General features: G+C 45.5%; 1 protein-coding gene across 1 annotated transcript in view; it reads right to left on the reverse strand.

The window, feature by feature from the left end:
- The window catches only part of BAG6 (BAG cochaperone 6), a 142,678-nt gene that overhangs the window by 100,376 nt on the left and 25,447 nt on the right, over positions 1–16,855 (reverse strand). The window contains exons 2-3 of the mRNA XM_069241980.1: positions 1,812–1,911; positions 1,436–1,553 (exon numbers count right to left, since the gene is read on the reverse strand). Coding sequence (XP_069098081.1) covers positions 1,436–1,553; positions 1,812–1,889 — 196 coding nt within the window. The 5' untranslated portion in view covers positions 1,890–1,911. The remainder of the gene's footprint in view (positions 1–1,435; positions 1,554–1,811; positions 1,912–16,855) is intronic.

Consider the following 16,855-nt stretch of genomic DNA (forward strand, 5'->3'; position numbering starts at 1 on the left):
GCATTTCTAGAGTAGTAATATTAAATCCAACTTCACCAGTCAGCAGGATTTTATATTACCATTCTGGCCATACTAAATATGACCTTCCTGCTCCTTTCAGATCAGCAGCTGCCACTTCAACAGTGTATGAGGGCAGCCCCAATGTTAGCCTATGAAGGGAGCAGGCCTCACAGTAGTGTGAAAACGAATTTAGGAGTTTTACACTACCAGGACATATAACTACACAGGTACATGTCCTGCCTTTTACCTACACAGCACCCTGCTCTAGGGGTTACCTAGGGCACACATTAGGGATGACTTATATGTAGAAAAAGGGGAGTTCTAGGCTTGGCAAGTACTTTTAAATGCAAAGTCGAAGTGGCAGTGAAACTGCACACACAGGCCTTGCAATGGCAGGCCTGAGACAAGGTTAAGGGGCTACTGAGGTGGGTGGCACAACCAGTGCTGCAGGCCCACTAGTAGCATTTAATCTACATGCCCTAGGCACATGTAGTGCACTCTACTAGGGACTTACAAGTACATTAAGTAGTCAATCATTGATAAACCAATCAATAGTACAATTTACACAGAGAGCATATGCACTTTAGCACTGGTTAGCAGTGGTAAAGTGCTCAGAGGTCAAAAGCCAACAACAACAGGTCAGAAAAAATAGGAGGAAGGAGGCAAAAAGTTTGGGGATGTCCCTGTCAAAAAGCCAGGTCCAACAATGCCAGTGTACCAGGTGCCGCCTAATACACTTTAGCGATGTCATGTCCTGACTGAGCTGGAATAAGTGGGGAGGGAAAAGGTCTTCAGAGCCAGTCTGTAACCTGAAAGTAGCACCCATACGGTATGGAATCAATGAGAAGATGCAGCCATTATAAAAATTAATAATAAAATTCAAAAAATAATTAAAAAAAAAAAAAAAACACAAACAAAAGTTTTCCTAAAATAAACTTGCAACAAAAAGAAGCATCCCTAAAGCCTAGTTAAAATGGAAAAAATTAGTGCCTCTTTCAAGTAACTGAGCAGTTTCACCTTCAAGGCTGTCAAAGATTCAAGAACATCTGATTGCCCTGGTAAGTTATACATGCACAGCCTGTGCTGCAGTTTTCTTTTAAGAACAAGATACATTGCACCTTCAAAGAATCAGTTCTTGAACACGCTGTATGAGAAATGCTATTGGAAGAAGACTATCACTCATAAAACAATGTCAATTAGATCTGGTGAATGCCGTCGGTAATAACTGAACCTACTTCACACCAAGGTGCTTTATTCTCAAAGATTATGCATTAAAAAAAAAAACACGAGTGAAATGATCAGTTGTCAGCAGATAGAGCTCTCCTGAACTATCCGACTTCACTTTCACTTAAAGCATGCTTAAGAGAATGCAGTGTTAAGATTATCCTTTCGACTCAACAGTAGCAACCACTTGTTTTCCCCAGTCCCAACTCACTGTAGTCTTTCAGTTTCTTGTCATCTTGAAGTACCCGCCCCTGGTAGATAAGCCTCTGCTTTTCAGATGGAATGCCAACTGAAGTGGCTATGTGGTCCTTGAAGTCCTTTACTGTGATCTTTAAAAAAAAAATTTAAAAAAAAGATCAGTAAAAAACAAAGCCCAACAAAACCTCCCTTCTCACAAACATCTTCTTAAATGATGCTTACCCCTTGACACAGAAAATGCACAAATATCAAATATGTAAAAGTGACTTTGCATACGTGTACAAAGTAAGAACCCCACAGAAAGATACACCTTCCCACATTGACTTTAAATTTTAGACCACAAATATTTTTTTTGTTCAAATAAACCTTACTTAAAAAGCTTTCCTTACCTCTACATCTACAGTGAAACTCCTGGTCTGAGAATCTAGGGTCTTCACGGTCACCTCAATATTTGCAGACTCTGCCATGATAAGTGTTGCTTGATCCTCTCTGGAAAAATTAAACAAAAGGTAAATCCAAGTCCAATCTGGAAACAGCACTATAAAACCAAACATGAAAGGACTAACATCACAGTAATGGGACACCGTCACAACCGTAGATTAAGGATTTTGTTTGTTCATACTGCAAGTAATTCCACAGTTACTGACTATAATCACCAAAGGTCGTTTTAGCTGCCATAAAGTATGCTCCCCCACATCATCTATAGCCCGTTTAACTTCAAAGCCTCTTTCATAGAAATAGTCCATGGAAACCTACTAATGCTATCTACTCTTTAAAGTAGTGGTTCCTAACCAGTGGTCCAGGGACCCCTAAAGTGTTCAGCAAAGCCTCCTCAGGTGGTCCACGACTGTTTCGAAAATTCAGTAATATTAACAGATTAGGTCGTCCGCAGCTTTCAGTAATGACTCGGGGGGGGGGGGCATATTCCAATGATTCAGTGGCGGTTGCCAGGTTCCAGCATTGATAAAGGGGTTGGGGGGGGGGGGGGGGGGGGGGGGTGTCCACAGAAGTCAAAAGTTTGGAAACCACTGCTTTAAAGCAAAGGCTCCATATCAAAGGAGCTCATAATTTTACAGTGTTTTGTCCACGTTAGAAAAAAAAGACAATAAATAACTGTGTAGCAGCCAACCCACTCACTAAATAACCAACCACACACAGTAGACAGAACACTGCATAAATACTGCCTGGAACTAAACAGCTACATACGGCTAATGGATGGACTGCACAAATATTTTTCATGGACTCAGTGACGTTCCACTTTTTTGCAGCAACCTAAACATGGGTGGGCACCACAAATACAAATCCTTTATGCTAATAAACTTCACTGATCTACCATCATTGTGCATTGCTTTATGTGTAAACTGACAACACTATGGGAAAAAGAGTAGCCTTACTTCTTCCCCTTATAATATTATTTTGAATTACCAAGTTTTTTCACCAGGTGTAGGAAAATGCCACTGTTGGCATGGTTACCCCCTAACCGTTTGCCTTTTGTTGATGCCAGCTTTGATTGAAAGTGTGTTGGGACCCTGCTAACCAGGCCCTAGCACCAGTGTTCTTTCCCTAAAACTGTGCCTTTGTCTCCACAGTTGGCCCAACCCTGGCACGCAGTTAGTCTCTTGTAAATGGTACCCCTGGTACCAAGGGACCTGTGGCCAGGGAAGGTCTCTAAGGGCTGCAGCATGTCTTATGCCACCCTAGGGACCCCTCACTCAGCACATACACACTGCCTCACAGCTTGTGTGTGCTGGTGGGAAGAAAAAGAGTAAGTCGACATGGCACTCCCCTCAGGGTGCCATGCCCACAACCCACTACCTGTGGCATAAATAAGTCACCGCTCTAGCAGGCCTTACAGCCCTAAGGCAGGGTGCACTATACCACAGGTGAGGGCATAGCTGCATGAGCAATATGCCCCTACAGTGTCTAAGCAAAACCTTAGACATTGTAAGTGCAGGGTAGCCATAAGAGTATATGGTCTGGGAGTTTGTCAAACACGAACTCCACAGTTCCATAATGGCTCCACTGAATACTGGGAAGTTTGAATCAAACTTCTCAGCAAAATAAATCCACACTGATGCCAGAGTAGGATTTATTGAGAAATGCACCTAGAGGGCATCTTCGAGATGCCCCCTGCATGCCAGCCCAAATGTTAGTGCTAGGCTGACCGGTCTCTGCCAGCCTGCCACTTCCAGGCAAGTTTCTGGCCACATGGGGTAGGTGCCTTTGTCACTCTGCAGGAACAGTAACACCTGGCGGTGAGCCTCAAAGGTTCAAGCCTGGTGTTACAGCGCCACAGGGCACTCCAGTTAGTGGAGATGTCCCCCCAACCAGCCACAGCCCCCACTTTTGGTGGCAAGTCCAGGGAAATAATGAGGAAAACAAGGAGTCATCACCCTCTCAGCCATGTCCACCCCTAAGGTGACCAGAGCGGAGGTGACCCCCTCCTTGGAAAATCCTCCATCTTGTTTTGGAGGAGTTAGCCCAATAGGAATAGGGATGTGCACCCCTCCCCAAAGGGAGAAATCACAACGAGGGTGTAGCCACCCTCAGGGACAGTAGCCATTGGCTACTGCCCTCCAGCCCTAACACACCCCTAAATTTAGTATTTATGGGCAACTCTGAACCCAGGAAATCAGATTCCTGGCGACTTACAAAGGACTGCCTAGTTGAAAAACCCCACAGAGAAGAAGGAAGACGACAACTGCTGTGGCCCCAGGCCTACCGGCCTATCACCAACTTCAGAGAACCTGCACCAGCAACACATCCTGCAGGCCCAGCGACCTCTGCTGACTCGGAGGACTGCCCTGCAACTACAAAGGATCAAGAACTCCCATGGACAGTGGAATCCCCCAAAGAAAAAAGAAACCATTTTAAAAGGTACTCCCACCTTACTCCAGAAGCGTGAGTCCCCACCACTCTGCACCAGACACCCCTGGCCCATGTCCAGAGAAACAACCAGCCGGGAGATGAACCCCAGGCGACTTCGATGATGTGTCCACCCTGTGATAGCCTCTCTGCATCCCCACGACACCTGCAGAGGGAATCCCAAGGACCCCCCTGACCAAGACTGCCCGGGACAAAGATATCTGACACCTGGAGAAGCACTGCACCCGCAGCCCCCAGGCCAGTGAGAAACCGGCCACCGGTGCAGCACTGACCAGCAGGTGGCCCTCACCTTTGCCCAGTCGGTGGCTGGCCCGAGAAGACCCCTATGCCCTGCCTGCAACATCTGAGTGTCCCCCGGGTAGTCCTATTGCAAACCAGACGCCCTGTTTGCCCACTGTACAACTGGCCACCCCTGTGCCGCTGAGGGAGTGTTTTGTGTGCCTACTTGGCTCCCCTCAGTGCTCTACTAAACCCATCTGGTCTACTCCCAGAGGACACAGGTACTTACCTGCCAGCAGACCGGAACCGGAGCACCCCCCGTCTCCATAGGCGCCCATGTTATTTTGGCTTCTCTTTGACCTCTGCACCCGACCGGCCCTGTGTTGCTGGTGCTGGGTGTTTGGGATTGACATGAACCCCCAACAGTGGGCTACTTATCCCCCGAAGACTGAACTTGTAAGTGCTTTACTTACTTTATTAACCAAACTGTACTTATCTCCCACAGGAAATGTTGAATTTTGCAGTGTCTACTTTTAAAATAGCTTATTGCCATTTTATAAAAAAACTGTGTATATTACTGTTTTGGTTCAACGTTCTAACTATACCTATGCCAAGTACCTTACATTTAATGTACTTACCTGCAATTTGAATCTTGTGGTTCTAAAATAAATTAAGAATCATTTTCTATATAAAAACCTATTGGCCTGGAGTTAAGTCATTGAGTGTGTGTTCTCATGTATTGCTTGTGTGTTTACAACAAATCCTTAACACCACCCTCTGATAAGTCTAACTGCTCGACCACACTACCACAAATAAAGCATTAGTATTATCCATTATTGCCTGTGTCAAGCCTCTTGGGGAACCCCTGGACTCTTTGCACACTATTTCTCATTTTGATATAGTATATACAGAGCCAGCTTCCTACACCAGGTATCTCAGTAAATATATATGCCCCTCTGTAGGAAGTTGGCTCTGTATGTGCTATTTCAAAGTAAGGAATAGCATGCACAGAGTCCAAGGGTTCCCCTTAGAGGTAAGATAGTGGCAAAAAGAGATAATACTAATGCTCTATTTTGTGGTAGTGTGGTTGAGCAGTAGGCTTATCAGAGGGTAGTGTTAAGCATTTGTTGTACACACACAGGCAATAAATGAGGAACACACACACTGACAATTCCAGGCCAATAGGTTTTTGTATAGAAAAATATATTTTCTTAGTTTATTTTAAGAACCACAGGTTCAAATTTTACATGTAATATCTCAAATGAAAGGTATTGCAGTTAAGTACTTTAGGAACTTTGAATAATCACAATAGCATATATACTTTTCAAATAAAACACATAGCTATTTTAAAACTAGACAGTGCAATTTTCACAGTTCCTAGGGGAGGTGAGTAATTGTTAGTTCTTGCAGGTAAGTAAACCACCTACGGGGTTCAAGTTTGGATCCAAGGTAGCCCACCGTTGGGGGGTTCAGAGCAACCCCAAAGTTACCACACCAGCAGCTCAGGGCCGGTCAGGTGCAGAGTTCAAAGTGGTGCCCAAAACGCATAGGCTTCAATGGAGAAGGGGGTGCCTCGGTTCCAGTCTGCCAGCAGGTAAGTACCCGCGTCTTCGGAGGGCAGACCGGGGGGTTTTGTAGGGCACCAGGGGGGGGGGGGGGACACAAGTTAGCACAGAAAGTACACCCTCAGCAACACACGTCGGGTTTTCAATTGGAATCAATGGGAGACCAAGGGGTCTCTTCAGCGATGAAGTTGCTTCTTTGGAAACAAAGTTGCAGTCTTTGGTGAACAGGGCCGCTTTCTCTGGAGTTTCTTGGTCCTTCTAGAGCAGGGCAGTCCTCTGAGGATTCAGAGGTCGCTGGTCCTGGGGAAAGCGACGCTGGAGCAGTTTCTTCAGGGGGGGGAGAGACAGGCCGGTAGAGCTGGGGCCAAAGCAGTTGGTGTCTCAGTCTTCTCTGCAGGGTTTTTCAGCTCAGCAGTCTTCTTCTTAGGTTGCAGGAATCTGGTTTCCTAGGTTCTGGGGAGCCCCTAAATACTGAATTTAGGGGGGTGTTTAGGTCAGGGAGGGCAGTAGCCAATGGCTACTAGCCCTGGGGGTGGCTACACCCTCTTTGTGCCTCCTCCCAAGGGGAGGGGGTCACATTCCTATCCCTATTGGGGTGGGGGGGATCCCCCATCTGCAAGATTGAGGATTCCTAAAAGTCAGAGTCACTTCAGCTCAGGTTGCCTTAGGAGCTGTCCTGACTGGCCAGTGACGACTCCTTGTTTTTGTCATTATCTCCTCCGGCCTTGCCGCCAAAAGTGGGGGCGTGGCCGGAGGGGGCGGGCAACTCCACTAGCTGGAATGCCCTGTGGTGCTGTAACAAAGGGGGTGAGCCTTTAAGGCTCACCGCCAGGTGTTACAGCTCCTGCAAGGGGGAGGTGATAAGCATCTCCACCCAGTGCAGGCTTTGTTACTAGCCACAGAGTGACAAAGGCACTCTCCCCGTGTGGCCAGCAACATGTCTCGAGTGTGGCAGGCTGCTAAAACCAGTCAGCCTACACGGGTAGTCGGTTAAGGTTTCAGGGGGCACCTCTAAGGTGCCCTCTGGGGTGTATGTTACAATAAAATGTACACTGGCATCAGTGTGCATTTATTGTGCTGAGAAGTTTGATACCAAACTCATGCACTGGTGCCCTCACCTATGGTATAGTGCACCCTGCCTTAGGCCTGTAAGGCCTGCTAGAGGGGTGACTTATCTATACTGCATAGGCAGTGTGAGGTTGGCATGGCACCCTGAGGGGAGTGCCATGTCGACTTACTCGTTTTGTCCTCACCAGCACACACAAACTGGCAAGCAGTGTGTCTGTGCTGAGTGAGGGGTCCCCAGGGTGGCATAAGATATGCTTCAGCCCTTAGAGACCTTCCCTGGCATCAGGGCCCTTGGTACCAGGAGTACCAGTTACAAGGGACTTACCTGGATGCCAGGGTGTGCCAATTGTGGATACAACAGTACAGGTTAGGGAAAGAACACTGGTGCTGGGGCCTGGTTAGCAGGCCTCAGCACACTTTCAATTCAAAACATAGCATCAGCAAAAGGCAAAAAGTCAGGGGGTAACCATGCCAAGGAGGCATTTCCTTACAAATACCAAAGATTTTAAGCAAATTTTCCCAGTTTTCTGCTAAGCCCATGTAATCTTTGTCAAATACATTCTGCTTTTTAACATTCTTTTCTGACTGGCATCTCCGATGCTTGAAGACTCATCAATCTACAGAAGCTGATAAAAACCCCAACGTGCTAAGGACTGGCAAAAACTACCAAAGCACATTTCTATACGATAATTACAATAGCAAGGGTGCACTTATGATAACTCCCTTAACATTAAGTGGCCAAATAAATTTCAAAAATAGCACGCCAAAAAGCATTTAATTTTTGTTTAGCTGTTTATTTTTTTTTATTTATTTTTTACAGGGCGTAAAAGGAAGTCAAGTGGCCAAAGCAAGAACTCCTCCTAAACATCAGAAACACTGCAACCGTTTAGGATGTTCCCACTTCCCTGAAAAAAAAATCTCGATGGGGAGTAGAAAGTCAAAAAGACGTCTGGCAGCTAAGACTTGTAATTCTCTCCCTCTGTCACTTTGTAACTCCTCTTTTGTAGGCTTCAAGAAATTTCTGAAGGCATTTATCTTCTAAATTGTTTCCAGGCCACAGTATTGCAACTCAAAAATATGATGAGTGAATGCTAAACACGGTCGTACATTCACCCCAGTCACAGATCCAGGTTAAATCTATTGCTTTTTGCTCATCACGCCACTGCGGTTTTGACCCTGCGATATGCAAATCAGTCATGACCCTTCTCCCCATGGGAACAGTCCAACCGCAACCGCCAGGCCAGGTCAACCCTGGACTGGGAACAAACATCCTAGGATCAGTGATACCCTGAAACCGGTCCCAAGATGCTCGTTTTCGGGCCAGGGTAGGATGGCAGTTCGGGTTGGACTGTTTCTATGGGGCTCAAGGTCAAGGTTGACTTACATATGGCTGGGTCCAAACTGGAATAGCAGGCAAAAAAAAAAAAAACTATGGATTTAACCCAAATCTGTGACGGGGTGAATGTTTGATTTGTTCAGCATTTCATTCATCAACTCTTCTAAGTGCATTGATTACCCTGGGGGTATTGTGCACTGTAAAATAGTGTTGTCAGTAGTGACAGTAAAATGGCTGCCGCATGACTAGTAAAAGAAAGGGATATAAAAAAATTAACAAAAAAAAAAAAAAAAAAAAAAGCGGGAACAGTCCATTTCTTATTTCACACTTATTACTGACAAGCATATGCGTCCACCTTTTTACACTTTTATATTGGTTTGTGGTTAATTAGGGTTAAAACCATGTAAAGAAAGACAGGTATCTTCCATAACGCCTAACGGTCTCCTATTTCAGTTCAAATGTCTACCTTTTTTGTACATTCCCCCTAACATTTTCACCCATAGGGAGAGGCCTGACTTAATTGCAAAACAAGGAACTCTTGACGTGCTTGGAATTTTTTTTTGATAATACTGCTCATTGGAAAATGCGAGAAGATCCTTTGCACACCACACAACAATAGTTGATTCAAAAATATACATCAGGTGTTATTTCTTTACAATGATTTAGCAGTAATTGTGCCAAGACAAATATATGCGGCTTGCCGCATGACACCTACCAGAACTTTGAGTGTCAAAACACACAGAGGGCTGGCCTGCCTGCGACAGACATCTGTTAGATTAGAAATCAAACCCAAAGCATTAACGTAAAGAGATGCTGGAACAATCTATTCTAGCAGGAAACTTTAAAACAATAAATGAGTTACATCAGTGTAACACACAAGACTAGGGACGTAACCTTTTTTGTAGTAAGAACTAATTCTATTAAAAAAAAAAAAAAAACATACTGAGCTACTATTATTAGTGTGGTAACAGGTTACACAGATGGTCACCTCACGCAAGATTACCAATAGTGATTATCCCAGTGGCCCAGGTAAGGTTCCCAGCAGTCATGTGAAGATGGATTTACCAATTTGAAATGCATCTACTGGGTTAATATAGGACAGTCATAGCTGCAAAGCCCCGGCACCATGCTAATAATTTCTCATTTCTCACTCAAACACTAACATTTAATATATTGTGAAAATAGAGCCATTTGTCTCTGAACATCAGCTAAGCCTACGAGCTCTGAAAATACACACATTTTTGCTTGAATACAAGCTTTAATTGTGGGATACATATATTGACTCAAATAAGCAAACACGACTACTTTAGTATGCTAGGTTGCTTACAGGTAGCTGGACAGCTTGTTGGAGGAGTCTGCACTAGGCTTTCAACAGGTTACCTAGGCTATATAACAATCCAGTGTTTACAGTCTCGGCTTTCACCCGCTAAGTAGTGATGGCTAATGACAAAACTCCACACTAGTTGCAGAAGTTGCGTTTCAAAGCATTTATATAGTGCAAACGAATGCCATCTTCATAGCCCAGTACCACTTTCCACTTTTGCTTTTGTGAGGGCAAATTACCTTCAGCAGAGAGGGACAGCCCGTCCTCCTCCCAGCCAACTCCTGTTCATGTCATGAGATCTCTCATGACATGTCTGGCAGACTCCTGGCCTGGCTCGGACAAGAGTCCGCATCATGCCCCATCACTGAACTGGTCTATTTCAGGGGCAAAAACCGCCCACACACAAACTGCCATTTTATAGGCCTTCAATGACTATTATTCGTCCATATACAGGGCACAGTCGGACGCATCAGGGATACAATACACTCTCCTTAGATGCGGCATTAACAACAAGAGATCGATTCAAGACCTCACCTGGAACAAAACACCAGGGCTAGACAGTTTACCCCTAGAATATTAGAGCACCTTCTTGTCACTCGAGTGCGCCTTCTATCTCCCATGTCTCGCAGAAAAGTGCAAGGCCACATTAAACTCCAGCGAGCTCCCGCACACGCCCTTTGATCTCTATCCGCAAACCAGACAGGTATCCCCAGGCAGCAAACCTCATATAGGTCCTCAGCCATCTGTGGGGCAGACTCTAAAATCCTGGGTGAATTTCTCGAAGACCGGTTCGTCCAGATCCTCACAGAACTTATGCACAGATTAAAATTGCTTTGTACCGGGTTGCAGCACTTCACAGAACAGGTCACCTTTTTCACGTACAAGACTAAGTAAGAAGGCTGCTCTCATGAGTAGCCTGCCTCATTCTCGATCTGGAGAAGGGGTTCGATATCCTAAGATGGCATCATCTTTTCACAGTCCACACCTGCCTGGGGAATCTGGGCCCAGGATCCTAGTCCATACCAGACTACTATACTCCAATCCAATCTTCTAGATTCGCCTGGGCCGCCTCATCCCACTCCCGGCTGGCTGTGGTACGAACAGGGATGCACAATGGAACCCAATGCCACACGCCAGCGTGGAGAGGGTTGGGAGCGGGGCATCCCACTCGCGGACAGAACACACAGTGTGTCCCTATACGCGGAAGACAAGTTTTTATACATGCAGGAAATAACAGCAGACCTCGCATCATTCCGAGACACTTGCTGAATAAACCTCTGATGCTGGGCTTCGCGTCAACTGGGCAAAATCAGCTATATCGTCTCTGTCGCAACCAACAGCCACGCAAGAGACACCTGGGCGACAACTGCCTTAACTGGCATAGAGGCAAACCACGTACCTAGGAGTCTATTTATACCGTACTCCACTAGACCTATACAGAGGGAACCCCCGCAAAGCCTAGCAGGAATCCGAACCCAAATGCACCTTCTGGCAGTCCCTCATCTGGTCCCTATAGGCAAAACTGCCTTTGCAAAGATGACTGTTCTACCCCGCCTTCTCTACTATTGTGCGAACCTCATCATTGTTATGGCACGCTCCTCCCTCTCCTAGGCACACTGATGTGGGGCACCAAGCGCTGTCGAGCTACCCTTGCAACATTACAACTGCCACTGGACCTGGGAGGTCTGGCGGCCCCCTCCTTTGAGGCATGCTTTCTGGGCGCGTAGCTTCAATGGCTAGCCCAGTGGACTACTGGGCACTATCTGGGCAAAGCCTGCGCCGAACAAGGGCCCCTGTCAGTAACAACAATCCCGGGCTTCGTCCTTCTGAAAGCACTGTTCCCATCTCCTTGACTTTGCATGTGACAGAGGCATGGACATGTATGGCCTCAATACATTTCCTGTCCTGCAGGGCCCCACTTTATGCCCTGACACGACCTCTGGTTGGCCTACCTCCCGACCCGGGCTTTTGACCTGCTGGAGACCTGAGGGTCTGCACAGACCACTCTATACTTACAATGGGTGACCTCTTTTCCCACACCCACCTCCCACCCTCTGACTAACTGGTCGAGAGCATGGCCTCCCACCAGGGCAGTTTCTCTTGCACAGACAGCTCAGTCACACTTGCCGTACCCTTTGGGACATCTGAGAGGGGGAACCCACCACACACCCTTTCTACAATCCGTTGTAACAATGGCTGACGGCCGCCACCTTATAACTCGGCTTTATAAAGTCATTTGTGAACTGGCAGTCACCCCACTCACAGCACTTAACCACAGGGAGTGGGATTGAGCGCTCTAATTTCCCAAAACAGGTGTCTCACAACTACTGTTCTAAAAATATACAATGCCTCAAACTCCACAGAGCATACTTAACCTCGGCCCAACTAAACCGCTACTTCCGCCGAGAGACAGACCGCATGCCCACGCCACCAAGGTCCTGACGTGGACCTCATGCACATGTGGTCCTGTCCTGTCCTCCAGGATCACTGGCACTCGGTCCACACAGAAGTTCCAGATAGTTACAAATGGGTGCATACCACCGAGGCATATTTAAGTGTAAGAAACAGTAGAAAGTGGGTATCTGCTTTGGGGCCTTTAGCACTTCTCCTTGCCAAACGCAAGCTAAAACATCACTGGTGTTCCCCCACAGCCCCCCCCCCTCCCCAGTGGCTGCATTTAACAGAGCAGTATACAAACGAGGAGCAGCAGAAGACGCCCTATGTAAGAGAAGGTGGGTCAGATGTGCAACCAACCTCTCCCCCAAGTGGGCCACCTTACACTCACACGTGCAGCAGGAGGGAGGAAACGACGATCTCCACCTGTGATCACACTATGCGCCCCACACGCGACGCCACTGCAATAGAGTTCCTACACTAGCACTCCCCTGCACGCTTTCCTTACCCAAACCATACAGTTCACGCCACCTCGCCTACCCATTCCATCCCCATTACAAAGCCAGCATTATTCTACACATCTCTAACACCATCACCCAGCCCGCCCCTCATCCCGACCCCTACGTACCTCCCCAGTTGTACTGTTATAACAATCTACAGCTGTTTACATCTGGCGTAAGCCAGAGACACCAAGGTCTCTGCACCCCTATGCGCCCACCACTATTGTCATATACTAAACATCGACATAACTAGACTGTATTCCATTTCTTGCATTATTGACCTCTGCTGTACGTTGCCATGTGCTAATGTTGCTTCTAGTGTGAAACCCAATAAAAATCTTTTAAAAAATGAGAGCTCTCATTCCCCAGCAGCTATCTGGTCAATATGACATCTCAATGTCTTTCAATGACCTGTGTAACCACCCCCAAAAAAACAAACTGAATTTCCACCCCAGGCTCCATCTTTCTTAGGCCCTGCCCCAGTCTGTGTAAGCACCCTGTGACCCTCCCCATTATGAGCTGTACTCAAAAAAAGAAAAAAAAAAAAAATGGAAGTGCAACTTGAAGAACTATATATCCTGTCACCCTCGAGTGCCAACCCTGGTCTACATAACCATCCTGACATTCTAGTATCTGTCCCCTTGTCAAGGTAGTCATTTCAGGCTCAACATCTTGGCCTGAAAAGCCATTTACAGCACACTCATTTCTACAGGATACATTTGATTGTATTGTGGTGTATGGTGTCTTACTAATTAGCTCTAGTAATTACAATTTAGAGTATAATCCACTATGGTATAACAATATATATTTGGTTGAGTGCATATGACCATGCAATTTGTACTTTCTAAAGTAGAACTATTTGTGCAACTTGCATGCTACCTGTACATACATCTAAGTTACACTCTTCTACAGACTCACTCGGTGATATGGGTTGCAAAGCACTCCCAGCTCAGCAACGGGCAACAGGTTTCCTCTAGCAATGGGTTATCAACCAGCCTAACCCCTCGTCTTGGTGAAACAGACTACCATGGTATACGTTCTCACCAAACCCCATATGCACAAAAACTATAGTGCCCTGCCGCGGAACTCTGAAGACTCAACTTAAAGTAGGTTGTATCACCCCATCTCTAAAAGGACAGAATGAATCAGAACTCTCAGGATCAGTATTAGGAAGGCGGCCCTCAGGGGCCAGAGGTTTATGCCAGAGTGTGAGCCTACAGCGTCCAGGAATTCCCAAGAGAAGAATTTAAAAACATGATGTCCCACTGTTCCTAAAAGTAAGAGAGACTCTGATGTCGAGAAGCCTAATACGCACACTTTATTGAGCACACAGCATGTTGAACTGGATGCTTTTCCCAGGTGACATTGTACACCAATGTTCCCAAGGAGCAGGGATGTACAATGTCGTCAGTGAAGATTGCATCATATGCGCTGATGATGTTTGGGCACCCTACTGAAAGAAAGGGCTGTAACCATTCAAGGGCAGAATGCCCATATCAGTCTCTGTAAGGTAGCACAGGTGCTAAAGAGCGATCCAAATATGGCCACCTATTTTAGCAAGTTTTCCAGAGATCATAAAGAAAGGGTTGGAGAGAGCCCAAAGAGCATGCCAGGATAAATGTTTTATTTGCTCCATCATGCTAACGAAAATTAACTGACAACAATAATAGTTCTGCAGTGCATCCTGGCATACTTGACAGGGCAGCCATTTGCTCATTCAATTAGATATAAAGCTTGGAAACCCTCCTCTTCCGAGGTACAATCCTGTGGTAGAAGAATTGTTGTTCAGCAACACCTTGTAGTGATATGCAGTAAGGGGTTTTCCCTGACTAGTTTATTTCAAAGAAACAAAAAGGAGCTGCCCAAGTAGTACATGCAGGTACTTTTTGCTTCCCTCATTGCCAGCCCAACCATCCAACTCAAATCTCAATATTCACAACAAAACCTGGAAAGCAGAATATTCCACTACAGACAGAGCTCAGAATATTTTACCTACAATTGGACCCCCATCTTACATCTGAAGCATGGATTTTACAGTCTATTCAGGGATTTAATAGAGACATTTACCAGTCACCAGTGCAGACACTTGGTTTGCTTTTTTTTTTTTTTTTTTTTTAATGGTGGTCTACTCAGAACGATGCTTTATTTGAAGCATTTAGTCCGCCCTAAAGGGGGGACAAATTGTCCCCAGGTCCCTGCACCGAAGTGGGTTTATCAACAATGTCTTCGTAGTAAAAAAGAAAGACAAAGGATTTAACCTAGTGACAAATCTGACAGAGCTCAATGCTTTATTCTATACAGGTATTTCACAATGGAGGAGGGCATTTATTACAGGATTACCTCAGCCTGGGAGGAATGGTTGGTGTCTAGATTTGAAGGATGCATATCTGGCCATCCTAATTACCTCTCGTCGCTGAATATTACTTCAACTTATATGGAGAACCCAGAGTTATGAACCGTTTGATTTGTCAGCTCCTAGGCTTTTTACTAATGTGACCTTCTCTAAAGCTTAAAGCTCATAATAAATGTAACCGAGTCGGCCCTGTCTGTAAACCAATAAACTGAATTCCTGGCATTCCAGATGAATGCACTGGGAAACCCTTTTACAACGTCCATCAGTGACAGAATGAATATGAAGGTGTTACGGTCTGTACTGGCCAGGTACACAATCTCTCTGAAAACTAGCAAAAGTTGTGAGGCACCCGTCATCAAACATACATGCAATATTTATAGGGCAGTTGCATTAAAGGGCACTTCAGAGACTGGAGTCCTGTACCTCAGGAAGGGCCCTTCTTACAGTAATACATTTCCAATTTCAGAGGAGGCCAGACAAGGATTACATTGATGGCTGTCTCACATGGAAAGGTGGACAAGCAAATCCATACTGAGACAGCTCCAGATATGGTCATAGAATCAAACATCAGCAGATCAGCATGGGAAGCAAGGTGTGGTTTAGTACAGACAAGGGGCTACTAATCCAGATCAGGAGTGAACTATGCACATAAACTGCTTGGAGTTGCTGGTGGGATCATCTGCGATCAAAGCTCAAACGTAGGACAAAACAAGTAGCCCATGATGGAAACATCCCAGCAGTACAATTTCTTATTTCAGCCATGCAGATCACACAACAAACACTATCTGAATATAATGTAGAAAAATGACACCTTAATTTCTTCAACATTTACGTTTATAGTTGGTTTAATACCATAACTGTGTAATTTAAATAAAGTAATAGATTCTAATTATGAACTTAGAAACATTCAGAAAAAAACCCATTTCCCGACAACGCTGGCAGGAGAAATTAGGGAAGTGGCCAGTTTGCTGTGTTCATTGTATAAACAGCAAATATAGTTCTATGTGAAGCTACATCGTTGTTGATTTAAATCACAAGTAGAGTTTTTGCGCAGCATACACCTGAAACTGAATTACATCGAGATGCTTATAAATTGGTAGTTCAAGGAAAAAGAGGCACAGTAGGTGAAGAGATTTGCCAGCATCACAATTTGGGGGACTAGAGCCATACACGCCGACACCCCTGATTTATTTTTATATAGCTTAAAACAATGTTAATTTAGCTTCTTCCCCATCCACTAGTGGCTTAAACTGACAAATGGTCCCTTCAAATATTTGGGAATTTGCATGTCCAGAGACCTACAGCACTCCCTTATGGATAAATGTGTGCATAGGGAAGTGGTGGCCTAAGATTATGAGTCGAGGGGCCCTGTTCAAGATGGTGGCCGTGGCATGTTTCTTATACATACTCCAAAGTTTGCCTCTCTCTCCTCCATACTCAATAGTGTATTAAGTAAACTTCTTTCTATTGGTTCTCGGATCAGAGTTTCCCTCATCCAAATGCATACAAGCCCCACATGATGGAGGTTTAAGAAACCCAGAAAATAAACTGCATTACAGGGCATCACAGCACACTGTAAATCAACAGGATATTTGGGCACCAGGAGGACTCGCCCTACCCGCTATAACAGGATTATCTGGGGTTTGGAGGCCGCATTGTAAGTCATCGGTTCCCAGGGGGATGCTGGAATCGACCCCCCACCTGTTTATACATTAAATGGCATAAACCCATGAATAATGAACTCCAATGGTGAGCCTCCTGGCTCCCCCAGGTGTCGAAACTAGGATT

Source organism: Pleurodeles waltl, chromosome 6 (genome assembly GCF_031143425.1).
Source record: "Pleurodeles waltl isolate 20211129_DDA chromosome 6, aPleWal1.hap1.20221129, whole genome shotgun sequence".
In the NCBI taxonomy this organism is placed as follows: domain Eukaryota; kingdom Metazoa; phylum Chordata; class Amphibia; order Caudata; family Salamandridae; genus Pleurodeles; species Pleurodeles waltl.